The 14,454-nt window shown below is 36.9% G+C and overlaps 1 protein-coding gene across 12 annotated transcripts in view; it reads left to right on the top strand.

Moving 5' to 3' along the window:
* ADGB (androglobin) overlaps positions 1-14,454 on the top strand; it is a 172,641-nt gene that overhangs the window by 125,899 nt on the left and 32,288 nt on the right. For all 12 annotated transcript variants that reach the window (XM_070603277.1, XM_070603275.1, XM_070603276.1 and 9 more), the window contains one exon: positions 1,658-1,769. In XM_070603277.1, the coding sequence (XP_070459378.1) occupies positions 1,658-1,769 (112 nt within the window). The remainder of the gene's footprint in view (positions 1-1,657; positions 1,770-14,454) is intronic.

The following is a 14,454-nucleotide window of genomic DNA, read 5'->3' as shown; positions in this document are numbered from 1 at the left end:
GACAATGCATAAAATTCAAAGCAGCAGAAGAAAATATGACCTATCCATTGGAAACCAAAAAGAATAAATACATAAATAAAAAGAAATGAAAATAAAATGCCAGAAATGAGTCCTAAATGACAGTAATTACAATAAATACAAATGGATTATTAATCAGTTAAAAGGATAAAGTTTTAAAGTTAGATAAAAAATAAAATACAACTATAAGTAGCCTAAAATAAAACAAGGACATATGATCTTAACTAACATAGAGGAACCGAATTTCCCAGACTTAATAAGTAAAAAGCAAAAACTATCAGAACTACAGAGAAAAAGAAATGTTAACAACAAATACTTGAAGATTTTAGCACATACCTCTCAGAAACTGATAGATCAAGCTGAAAAACAAAATATGTGTGCTCACTAGAATTTGAAAAACTTAGGTATAAGCTTAATCCTTTAAATATACATATAGAACATTTCACCTAATAAACAGAGAATACACTTTTTCATAGCACACACAGGAAGCCTCAATAAAAACCAAACTATATTGTATAGACGTTATGTGAAAATAATGCAATCATATAAAAATTAATAACTAACAGACTAAAATCTCATAAATGTGGAAACAAAGCAAAACATACCAAATAATCCTTTAAAGAGAACATCAAAAGAGAAACTATGAAATACAAAGTACTCAATAACCATAAAACCTACAAGTCAACATTTGTAGGCCACATCTAAAGTAGCATTCAGTGGAATGTTGACTTTTAAATTAATTTATCAGAAAGCACGGATGAGTAGAAACGAATGAGCTAAACTACTGAAACAAAAAGTTAGAAAAAAAGCAAAATAATCACTCAAAGAAAAAAGAACAAAAACTTTTAATGAAATGAAGGTGGAAATTAATGAAATGGGGAACAAAACTTGGGAAGATCAATACTCTCAGCTCTTTCAAGATTAATAAAGTAGACATGCTTCTTTTCAGATCAATCAAGAAATAAAAGAGAAAGAAAATATAAATAAGTCAAACACAGAACAAAAAATTAGGTGGAAGGTATAACTCCAAATAACAGGTTTTTAAAAACTAAACTTAAAGTGTTACACACAACTCTATGCTAGCAAATGTCGAACTCAGAAAAAAGACATGCTAAGTTCTTGCGGTAAGGGGAGGAAAAGCTGCTTCACTAGAAAATAGAAAATATGAAATAATAAAGAATAAGAAAACTTAAATGATCACCAAAGTCTTACCTTTCCAAAAAGCCATAGGCCCAGCTGGTTCTACGGGATAGATCTAACAGACTGTCAAGAAACACATTGTTCTGAAAAACAGGAAAACAATACAAACTTCCCAATCCTTTTGAAGAGATTAATGTAATTCTGATTTCAAACTGAAGAGTAACAAAAGTTAAATAAATAAATTTAATTTATAAACATGGATGCAAAAATTGTAATTACTGGGCTATATAGTGGCAGGTGTTGGTGGGGATGTGAGGATAAACTTTTATAGATGGTTATGTTACAGAATTTTGGAGACCATCTGGCAGTTTTAAATTAAATTATGATTGTATGATCCACAGAAATATGCACTTATTACGTGCCTAAAGTAATAAATTATTAGGTGCATACTATGGTTATTCTTATTGTTTGTGCTTAAACATTGCTTTTTATTTCCCAGGTTTACAAGTACATCATACAGTGTTTGGTGTTATATAACAGCTGGCCTCTCACTGAAAGTCAACTGACGTTTGTTCAAGCACTGAAAGAGTTAGAGAAAAGTGATAGCAAAGGTATGTCACCCTAATATTATTCATGCGTTTTATATTATAGATAAATATTTAATAGTAAGTGTCATGTACTTATTAAAACATTATTGCCTATGATTTGTATTTTATAGCCAGTGGCATTTCCTGTTGTGTTAGTTGATTACATATTTCATAATCTTTAGTGCTTAGTTTATAAGAACCAAGAATACATGCTTGTTTAGACCTAGTTTAAGCACATTTTGTCTAGTTAGTAAAAATTACTTAGTGATTACCTAAGAAATGTGCAGAAAACTTTTCTAGTTATAGAATTATATTTGTCCAAGTTGTTGAGAGTGTATAACCCCAAAGCCAGTCCTTAAAATATTTAAAAGAAGGAGAATCGCCTAGTGAGTGAAGATTCAGGTTTATTTTTTTAAAATATAAACTACCCTCAATATTCCCGAATAGAACATGACAGCTTGATGCTTTAGAAAAACAGAAATCTCAAACGGCGTCTACCCCTAAGCTTTATAACATATTATGCAAAAAAATAATTGAATCTGAAGGAATGGGTATTTTCAATTCATGTTCTTTAAAATTTTAAACCATGTTGCCTAAACTTAAAAACAACATATGTACATTATTTTTAAAAGAAAATAAAGCCACACCATACGAAAGGGCACAACAAAACACCAAAATCTGGCAAGGACGTGGAGCAATAGGAACACTCATGCTCTGATGGTGGGAATGAAGAATGGCACAGCCAATTTGGAAGACAGTTTGTGCTTTCTTACAAAACTAAAAATATACTTACAACATAATCCAGTAGTTGTGCTCCTTAATATTTACCCAAAAGAGTTGAGAATTGACAGTTCTTGTACAAGATGGTGATATAGGATGCTCCTTAACTCACCTCCTCCCACAGACACAAAAACACAAGGAGCAGGGCTGGCCCTGTGGTGCAATGGTTAAGTTGAGCATGACCTGCTTTGGCAGCCTGGGTTCACAAAAACAGATCCCTGATGCCGACCTACACTACTCGCTAGCCATGCTGTGGTGGTGACCCACATAGAAAATAGAGGAAGATTGGCACAGGTGTTAGCTCAGGGCTAGTCTTCCTTGGCACAAAACAAAGCAATTTCCTCTTAAGGAAACCCAGAAACTGGCTGATCAACTCCTATGCGCTGGGCAAACAAACAAACAAACAAACAAACAAAAACTACATCAAAACATGTAGGAGAGATCGAGATATACTCTCACCATAAACCCCACCCCCAGCACAGTGACATCCAATTGAAAGGGAGCTCACAACTCTCAAAGTGAAGGTTTGGACCCAACATCTAGTGCCCCAACTTCTAACAGTTCCACCTGAGGCACTGACGCTCAAAACACCTAGCTCTGAAAGCCAAGGAAGCCTGTGTCCATGAACCCTTTGGACTACAGTGAACAAAGAGATAGGTCTTAACAGGCTCACAAGGATGCTTTGGCTATCCATCCAGAGCTCGGCATAGGAACAGCAGACAGAAATGCCCATCTCCTAGTACTTCCCTAAAAAGGGACTGTTTGCATAGTTTAAAAGCTGCTTCCTGAGTATCAGGCTTCTAACTTAGCTCACATCTAGGGGCTGACTGCCACCCTCCCTAGAGACAAGAGAGGATGGCAGACACTGTCCACATTTTCCCTTGGGCCTGCTCTATGTTGGTGGTGTCTCCTTGGAAGGAGATTGTGCACATGTCCGGTGCCCTGGCTTTTGCAGCTGCCACTCAGAGGATGCATCACTTGATCCCTTGGCTCTGGTGGCCAGCAAGGATTGTGTTTGTGAGTCTCACAGGACGGTAACAAACAAAGAAAAGGTTCTTAAGTTGCTATCCCCTCAGGGCTCAGCACAGAGGGAGCAGACAGAAGTGCCCATCTCCTGCTCTTTCCCTGGAAGAGATCTATTTGCATACTCTGAAAGCTACAGTCTGGGGGTTTGGCTTCCAATCAGCCTGCATCTTTGTGCTGATTGAGATCCTCCCCTTTAGTACACTGATGGGTCTCAGTACATGCTCAATAATAGGAGTCACTAAGAACAAAGTAGGCAGAGTAGAGAATCACAAAGGTTGAAGAGACAACCAAGAAGTCAGGCTGGGCTGAATGATAAGGCTCATCTCCTACAAAAGACCACTCCATCAATACTGGGAGAGGTGGCTGTTTTATCTAATGCAGGAAACTAACACAGAGAGTCAAGGAAAATGAAGAAAGAGAGGAATATGTTCCAAACAAAAGAACAAGATAAATCTCCAGAAACAGACCTTATTGAAATAGAGATAAGTAATTTACCTGATAAGGGGTTCAAAATAATGGTCATAAACATGCTCACCAAGGTCAGGAGAAGAATGCATGAACAAAGTGAGAATTTTAAAAAAGGGATAGAAAATACAAGAAAGTACCAAACAGAAATCATAGAGCTGAAGAATATAATAACTGCACTGAAAAATTCAACAGAAGGGTTCAACAGCAGGCAAAAGAAAGGATCAGCAAACTCAAAGACCAGACAGTGGAATTCATCCAAACAAAGGAGTAAAAAGAAAAAAAACAAAAAAGAGTGAAGATAGCTTAAGGGACTTATAGGACAACATCAAGCAGACTAATATTCACATTATGTGATCTCACTATAAGAAGAGAGAGAAGGAAAGGGGCAGAAAACTTATTTGAAGAAGTAATGGCTGAAAACTTCCCTAACCTGGGGAAGAAAACAGACATCCAGATCCAGGAAGCCCAGAGGGTTTCAAATAAGACGTATCCAAAGAAATCCTCACTGACACATTATAATTAAATTGTCAAAAGTTAAAGACAAGGAGAGAATCTTAAAATTAGCAAGAGAAAAATAATTTGTTAACAAGGGAACCCCCATAAAACTACTAACAGATTCTTTCAGCAGAAACTTTGCAGGCTAGAAGGGAGTGGCATGATATACATACAGTGCTTAAAGGAAAAAACTGCCAATGAAGAATGCTCTACCCAGAAAAACTGTTCTTCAAAATTGAAGGAGAGATACAAAGTTTTCCAGACAAGTAAAAGCTATAGGAATTCATTACCACTAGACTGGCCTTACAAGAAATTTTAAAGGGAGCTCTTCAAGCTGAAACAAAAGGATACTAATTAGTAACAGAAAGACGTTTGTAGATAAAATCTCTCTGGTAAAAGTAAACATATACAGTCTTGTGCCACATAGTGACATTTTGGTCAACAGTGGACCACATATACAATAATGGTCCTATAAGATTAGTACCATATAGCCCAGGTGTGTAGTAGATTACATCATCTAGGTTTGTGTAAGCACACTCTATGATGTTTGTACAACAATGAAATCACCTAACAATGCATTTATCAGAAGGTATCACCATCATTAAGTGAGACACGACTGTAGTTAAATTCAGAGTACTAAAATATTGTAATGGTGGTGAGAAAATCACTTATAAATCTGGTATGAAGGTTAAAAGACAAAAGTATTGAAAAATAAATTTAAATAAAGTAATTTGTTAGTGATTTCACAAGTTAAAACTATGTAAGTTGTGAAATCAAAAACATGAAATGAGAGGAAGGGAGAGTAAAAATGTACAGTTGTAGTATGCATTCAATTTTAAATTGTTATCAACTTAAAATAGATTGTTATAAATATGTTTTATGTAACTTTCATAGTAACCACAAAGCAAAAACGTATACTAGATACACAAAAGAAAAAGAAAAAGGAATCTACACATATCACTATAGGAAAACATCAAGTCACAAAGAAAGAGAGTAAGAAAAGAAGAAAGGAACAAAGGAAACAAAAAACAGGCACAAAACAATGAACAAAATGACAAGAATTGCATATATATCAATAATTGCTTTAAGTGTAAATGGAATAAATTCTCCAATCAAAGGACAGAGAGTGGCTAAAAGATAAAAGAAAAAACAGACCCAACTATACACTGACTACAAGAGACTCATTTCAGTTTTAAGGACACACAGAAACTAAAAGTGAAGGGATAGAAAAAGATTCCATGCAAATTAAAACCAAAAGAGAACAAGGTAGCTATACTCATATCAGACAAAATAGACTGTAAGGCAAATACTGTAAGAAGAGACAAAGAAAGTCACACATAATGATAAAGAGGTCAATACAACAAGAAGATATAGCATTTGTATATATTTATGCATCCAACATAGGAACACCTAAATGTATTAAGCAAAAATAAACAAAACTGAAGGAAGAAATAGACAGCAATACAATAATAATAGGAGACTTCAATACTCCACTTTCAACAATGGAGATAGACCATTCAGACTGAAAATCAATAAGGAAACATCAATCTTAAACGACATGTTAGATCCAATGGATTTAAGAGATATTTACAGAAAATTCCATCCATCAGCAGAAGAATACACATTCTTCTCAAATTCACGTGGAACATACTCCAGGATAGATCATACAGTAGGCTACAAATAAGTCTTAGTAAATTTAAGAAGATTGAAAACATATCAAGCATCTTTTCCAATCAAAATGGTATGAAACTAGAAATTAGTTATGACGAAAACTAGAAAATTCACAAATATGTGTAGATTAAAAAAATGCTATTGAACAACCAATGGGTCCAAGAAGGAATTAAAAAATATCTAAAGACAAATGAAAATATAAATGCAACATACCAAAATGTATGGGATGCAGTAAAAACAGTCTTAAGAGAGAAGTTTATAGTAATAAATGCCTACATTAAGAAAAAAGATCACAAATGTGCAATTTACCTTTACACCTCAAGAAACTATAAAATGAAGAACAAACTAAGCCCAAAGTTAATAGGTGGAAGGAAGTAACAAAGATCAGAAAACAAATATAAAATAGAAACAACAAGAAAATACAAAAGTTAAATAAAGTAAAGCTGGCTTTTTGGAAATATAAACAAAATAGACAAACTTTTTTCTAAACCTACCAAAAAAAGAGAGAAGACACAAATAAAATTAGAAATGAAAGAGGAGACATTACAACTGATACCACAGAAATACCAAAGGATCATAAGAGACTACTATGAACAATTATATGCTGACAAATTGGACAACCTAGAAGAAATGGATAAATATCTAGAAACATATAAGCTGCTAAGACTGAATCATAAAAAAATAGAAAATCTGAAGAGACCAATTATTAGTAAGGAGATTGAGTCAGTAATCAAAATTTCCAACAAAGAAATGTCCATTACCAGAAGATTTCACTGGTGAATTCTACCAAACATTTAAAGAAGAATAAATACCAATCCTTTCCAAATTCTTCCAAAAAATAGAAGAGGAGGGGGCTGGCCGAGTGGTGCAGCAGTTAAGCTCACAGGTTCCACTTCAGTGGCCCGGGGTTTCCTGGTTCGGATCCTGGATGCAAACCTATGCATCGCTTGTCAAGCCTTGCTGTAGCAAGCATCCCACATATAAAGTAGAGGAAGATGGGCATGGATGTTAGCTCAGGGCCAGTCTTCCTCAACAAAAAGAGGAGGATTGGTGGCAGATGTTAGCTCAGGGCTAATCTTCCTCAAAAAAAAAAAAGAAAAGAAAAAAATAGAAGATAAAACTTCGAAATTCATTTTACTAGGCCAGGATTACTCTAATACCAAAACTAGATAAGGACACCACAAGAAAAGAAAATTAAAAGCCAATATCCTTGATGAACATAGATGCAAAATTCCTCAACAAAATACAAGCAAACTGAATTCAGTAATTAAAAGGGTCAAACATCATATGGGCTGACCTGGTAGCATAGTGATTAAGTTTGTGCACTGTGCTTTGGTGGTCTGGGGTTCACAGTTTCGGATCCTAGATGCAGACCTAGCACCACTCATTAAGCCACACTGTGATAGTATCCCACATAAAATAGAGGAAGATTGGCACAGATATTAGCTGAGCGACAATCTTCCTCAAGCAAAAAGAGGACTGGCAACAGATGTTAGCTCAGGACTATTTTCCTCCACTCCCCCCAAAAACATGCATCATACACCATAAACAAGTGGGATTTATTTCAGGGATGCAAGCATGGTGCAACATCTGCAAATCAATCAATGTGATACCCAGTGTTAACAAAATGAAGGATAAAAATCATATGGTCCTCTTGATAAACATAGAAAAAGCATTTGAGAAAATTCAACATCTATTCATTGATAAAAACTCTCAACAAATGGATATAGAGTGAACTTACCTTAATATAAAAAGTCCATATATGACAAGCCCACAGCTAACATCATACTCAAAGATCAGGAACAAGACAAGGATGGCCAATCTTGCCACTTGCGTACAACAATGTACTAGAAATCCTACCCAGGGCAATTAGGCAAGAAAAAGAAATAAAAGGCATACAATCTGAAAGGAGGAATTAAAACTGTCTATTTGCAGATGATATGATATTATTTGTATAAAACCCTAAAAACTCCACCAAAACACTGTTAGAACTAATAAATGAATTAAATAAAGTTGCAGGATACAAAGTCAACATACAAAAATCAATTGCATTGGAAACACTTATAATGAACTATCAAAACAAGGATTAAGAAAACTATGCCATTTTCAATTGCATCAAAAAGAATAAAATACCTAGGTATAAATTTAGCAAAGTAAGTGAAAGGTCTGTGTACTGAAAACTGTAAGACATCAATGAAAGAAATTGAAAACAAATAAAGGAAAGATATTCCATGTTCATCGATTGGGAGAATTAATATTTTTAAAATTCCCATACTAACCAAAGCCATAAATAGATTCAATTCAGTACCTATCAAAATTCCAATGGCATTTTCCACAGAAATAGAAAAAAAAAATCTTAAAAGTTGTATGGAACTACAAAAGACCCTGAATAGCCAAAGCAATCTTGAGAAAGAAGAACAAAGCTGGAGGAATTACACTCTCTGATTTCAAACTATATTATAGTGCTATTGTTATCAAAATAGTATGGTATTGGCATAAAAATAGGCACATAGACCAATGGAACAGAATCAAAAGCCCAGAAATAAATCCATGCGTATATGGTCAATTAATTTATGACAAAATAATCAAGAATATACAATGACAAAAGGAAAGTCTCTTCAATGAATGGTACTGGGAAAATTGGACAGCCACATGCAAAAGAATGAAACTAGTCTCCTATCTTATACCATACTCAAAAATAAATTCAAAATGGATTGAAGACTTGAACATAAGACCTGAAACCATAAAATCCCTAAAAGAAAACATAGGGGGTAAGCTGCTTGACATCAGTCTTGGCAATGATTTTTTGTGTTTGACACCAAAACAAAAAGCAAAAATAAATTGGCAGGACTACATCAAACTAAAAATGTTCTGCACAGCAAAGGAAATCATGAACAACATGAAAAGGCAACCTATGGAATGGGAGAAAATAATTGCAAATAAAATATCTGATAAAGGGTTAATATCCAACATATATAAAGAACATATACAACTGAATAGTAAAAAAATCTAATCTGATTAAAAAATGAGTGGAAGAGGGGCCAGCCCCTGTGGCCTAGTGGTCAAGTTTGGCATCAGCAGCCCAGGTTCACTTCCTGGGTGCTGAACTATACCACTCATCTGTCAGTGGCCATGCTGTGGTGGTGGCTCACATACAAAAAGAGGAAGATTGGCAGCAGATGTTAGCTCAGGGCAAATCTTCCTCATTAAAAAAAAAAAATGGATAGAGAATTGAATAGACATTTTTCCAAAGAAGACATACAACTGACCAACAGGTACATGAAAAGATGCTCACAAGCACTAATTTTCAGGGAAATGCAAGTCAAAATCACAATGAGATATCACCTCACACCTGTTAGAATGAGTATTATTAAAAAGACAAGAGATAGCAAGTATTGACTAGGATGTGGAGAAGTGGAAATCCTTGGGCACGGTTGGTGGGGTTGTAAATTGGTGCAGCCACTATGGAATGCAATATGGAGGTTCCTCAAAAAATTAAAAATAGAACTACCATATGATCCAGCAATTCCACTTCTGGGCATGTATCTGGAAGAAATGAAATCACTATCTCAAGGAGATAACTGGGCCCCCATGTTCACTGCAGCATCATTTACAACAGCCAGGACATGGAAGCAACCTGAGTGTCCATAAAGGATAAATGGATAAAGGAATTGCGTATATATACATATGGAATATTATTCAGCCATATAAATAAAGAAAACCTGTCTTTGGCAGCAACACGAATGGACCTTGAGGGCATTATGCTAAGTGAAATAAGTCGTACAGGAAAGACAAATGTTGCATGATCTAATTTATATGTGGATTCTAAAAAAATTGAACTCAGAAACATAGAAGCAGTTGGTGGTTTCCAGAGAGGGGACTGGAGTGGAGAAAATGGATGAAAGTGGTGAGAAGGTACAAGCTTCCAGGTATAAAATAATTAAGTTCTGTGGATGTAAAGTACAGCATGGTGACAACAGTTAACAACACTGTATTCTATATTTGCAAGTTGCTAAGGGAGCAGATCTTAAAAGTTTTCATCACAAGAAAAATATTTGTAACTCTGTGAGGTGAAGGATGTTAGCTAAACTTATTGTGGTAATCATTTCACAATATATACATATATCATATCATTATATTGTACGCTTTAAACTTATGTTATATGTCAATTATATCTGAATGAAATTTGAAAAAAGAGAATTGAAAATTTATATCCACACACAAACCTGCACATGGATGTTTATAGCGGCCTTATTCATATTTGCCAAAACTTGGAAGTGACTAAAATGTCCTTCCGTAGGAGAATGGATAAATACACCGTGGTATATACATGGCTATCAAGCCTTGAAAAGATATGGAAGAACCTAAAATGCATATTACTAAGTGAAAGAAGCCAATCTGAAAAGGCTACATACTGTGTGATTCCAACTGTATGACCTTCTGGAAAAGGCAAAACTATGGAGACAGTAAAAAGATCACTGGGGGCTGGCCCCGTGGCCGAGTGGTTGAGTTCATGTGCTCTGCTTCAGCAGCCCAGGGTTTCGCCAGTTCGGATCCTGGGTGTGGGCAAGGCACTGCTCATCAAGCCATGCTGAGGCAGCATTGCACGTGCCACAACTAGAAGGACCCACAAGTGAAAATACACAGTTATGTGCCGGGGGGCTTTGGGGAGAAAAAGGAAAAATAAAATCTTTAAAAAAAGAAAAGATCACTGGCTACCTGGAGTTGAAGTGGGGGAGGGATGCGTAAGTGGAGCACAGAGGAGTTTTAGGGAGGTGAAAATACTCCGTATGATACTATAATGATGGATATGTCATTACACATTTTTCCAAACCCATAGAACGTACAACACCAAAAGTGAGCCTTAAGGTAAACTATGGACTTTAGATGATTATGAATTGTCAATGTAGGGTTATCAATTGTAACAAATCATCCACTCTGGTGGGGATGTTGCTGATGGGGAAGCTGTACATGTTAGGGGTAGGGAGTGTAGGGGAAGAAATCTCTGTACCTTCCTCTCAATTTTGCTGCGATCCTGAAACTTCTCCAAAAAAATAAAGTCTTAAAACAAGGGGCATAACGTAAAAAGTAAAAGCCTCCATTCTTTCTTGGATTCCATAATCCCAGTTCAGATACCCATGGGAACCACCGTCAAAGCTTGCTTTGTTATTTTCCAGAATTTTTAATGCCTGCACATCCTACCTCTGATCAAGATACAAATTCTTAGGTCATCCTCTAACAGGCAGTTTCCTTCACTCATTTATTGTCTACTAAAATGCAAGCTCCTTAGGCCAAGAAGTTTTGTCGATTCTTGCCTGTTTGATCTCCTGCGTTCCCTGTAGTGCAGTCTATGCACACTGTAATCACGCCATAATGTATGTTGAGTGAGTGAATGAAAGGACACTTTTATTACTGTTGCCCGTATTCACTAATTGTCGAAAACTGTGTTCACGTGTTTGCTTGCTTGTACTATCTGCATGGACCTGACCATTTGAGGAGTTAATAGAGGTTTGTTTATTACCGAAGTTAGGAGAAAATTATTATTATTGAGCTGAACCTTTATTAGAAGGAACAGATTCTAGTGTAGGACATAGAATTCAAAGAAAATTTATAAAAGTAAATGACACTGAGAGTCCCCACTTTAGATGAATCGAGTGTGTGACCCTAGAGCAGATGGCACTCTGCGGGAGTCCTTCACCCATCTGCCTCCCCCGCTGGACCCCTCTCTCTGGCACAGGGATTCTGTCTGCCTCAGCCTCATGGTTGTATCTCCTGAACCAGAGAGAAGCTGTTAGTAAAAGTTTAGGAGACAAATGCATGAACGTGCTATGCCAGGGACAGCAGGAGAGTTTAAATTGTAATGGTGACCCGGCTGCTGTCTTGAAAAGATTCTGGGGCCATGTCAGGGTCAGCAAGAAAGTGTGTGATCCTTATCATCGTCTAACACGGACACCCACAGAGAAAGGGGTAGCACCAGAGCCAATATTGGCCCCCTGTTTGCTGTTCCTATCTGTTGTATGCATAACCTGCAGGGCAGGAGCTCAGGTGCCCCCGGGGCCAAAATTTGCTCTTTGAACCAGTGGCTGTGCTGCTGCTTTCCGGCGATACACACGTAAAGCCGGGCAGACACCCTCTCGCGCATGCCCTAGGTAAACTCACGGAGTATGAATTTTGCTGAGGTGTCTCTTCATTCTGCCTCAACCTCCCCTCCAGCAGGCAACACCCCCATTGCCCAGCACCACTGAAAGTATCTGAAATATGGAGCAGGCAAGACTTCAATCTAGAATTCTTGTCTACACGAAGAGAACACAATTAATGTATGAATAAACGTCATGTGGACACTGAAAACTCCTTGCAGGCCACCTCTCGACCTGAACACGTCCTTTGAGCTGCCCCTCGGGGATGCAAGGCCGTTGGCTTCTGCTCTCACTGCCCTTGTGGCAGGCTCCCTGAGCTCGTGCTTCAAGTCAGTGCTCTTCTCTGGGTCCTCAGCCAGGAAGCCTGCCTGACCCCACCTAATTAATTGTCTCTAGTTCTGCCTTACGGATTACCTACAGCTATGAATTTGAGTTCTTTAAATATTTTGGAATCGACCATCCACACCTACAACGTTCTAATGGAAAATAAAGGGGGAAAAGCCATTACTTTTTATTTATTTATTTTCCCCTTTGCACCTTCCCATGCTCTCTCTCACTATATATTCTTTTCCTGCCAGCTGTCACTTTAGGTCTCCTTGAGGTTAGTCATTATCTTCACCTCCTGTAGTCCAAAGGAACACCTCTTACGGTGCCAGAAAAGTGCAGGTCTCTTTGTCTATATGAACCAATGGAAATCTAATTGAAATAATGGATGGTGCAAATTATCAGGTGGCTTTGTGTCCCCCTCCCGTAAAGAAGTAGACAGTATGTGCTTGATGCCTATTGGATTAAATATTTTATGCTAAAGATCCATGTGCAAATAAAATATTGACAATTACAGAAATACATCAAAATAATAGAGAAACTGCAGAGTTTTGTGTGTACGCATGTGTGTATTATATGTGTTCGGCTAAGCTATTCTGATTTCTTTTTTTACTTTTCAAGGAAAATTCGTAGTATCAGTAGATTTTACATTACATTTCTGAGTACCAAGGATTTTAGTAGATCAGAATGAGCATCAAACCCCATTTTTTTCCATATGTGGGCTCTTCCATGAGTTGCCTGTGGTTCTTTATACTTCTGACTTCTATATTACAATATTCTGTTATGCCTGTCTCGATAAGCTAAAAATAGTCACGCTACTGCTGTTTATAGCAATTATAAATGTGAACTCAGATCCCACAAGATAGGCAATAAATAATCTTAGCATAAGTCATGAAAAGAAAACGATGGAAACAATCTCTATTAAATTCAGCTGAGGATCTTGTTCACAGGATTTCTGAATAATGTCCTATTTCTGAATAACGTTCAAAGAGATACAAGAACATGCAGTGATAAAGGAGGGAATGTTTGTAGTGACATTTGAGGTTTTCGGGGAAAGATCGCACCATGTAGTACAACGCTGTTAGAAGAGTGAATGAGTTGCTTTCTTTTCATCTCTCCAAAGTAAACTTCTAATGTCTAAAAAGGTGCAAAAAATCTTAAAATACCTTAAGTCCAGTCAAATGTATATTTTTAAAATTTCGTGTATATTTTCTTCAGTAATTAGAAATTTGTTTCCAATGTATGTAAGCTGTGTGAATTATGTGAAATTATGTAAATTGGGGTATTTAGGAAAAGAAGAAATGACCCTTTGAAATAGAGGGGTCAGGGGGAATACTTTGTACCATGAAGTCTTGAAGAATACCAAGCAAGGGAAATGAACTGTTGCCTTGGAAGTGGGAGTGGTGAGGAGAATGTGTCTCAGAAGAGACCCAGGAGCCCGTTTTAGACACACCTGACCCACAGGACCACCCACCAGGCATCAGGTGTGGCCAAAGAGAGGCTGATTCTTGTCAGATGAGCATGACAAACAAAGGAACAAGGAAAACCCTGTGCACATGTCTGGATATGCAAGGCCATTCCCCTCTCCTTCTAGGTCAGAAATGGCGGAGAAGAAAGATTCAGAAATGTCTGCCTAAGCTTAGCTCACACAAATGCATTATTGTTAATATGAGGATTTTGTCTACTGTTAGACATTGGCAACCCTAAATTGCCACCACTCTTCAAAAATACATGAGTGGATGGGAGAGGGAAAGGGGTGTGCACGGAAAAAGAAACGAAGAGTATTTACCAAAAATGTTCAAGTGATT

Source organism: Equus przewalskii, chromosome 32, assembly GCF_037783145.1.
Source record: "Equus przewalskii isolate Varuska chromosome 32, EquPr2, whole genome shotgun sequence".
Taxonomy (NCBI): Eukaryota; Metazoa; Chordata; class Mammalia; order Perissodactyla; family Equidae; genus Equus; species Equus przewalskii.
This window is presented reverse-complemented; position numbering and strand designations above follow the sequence as displayed.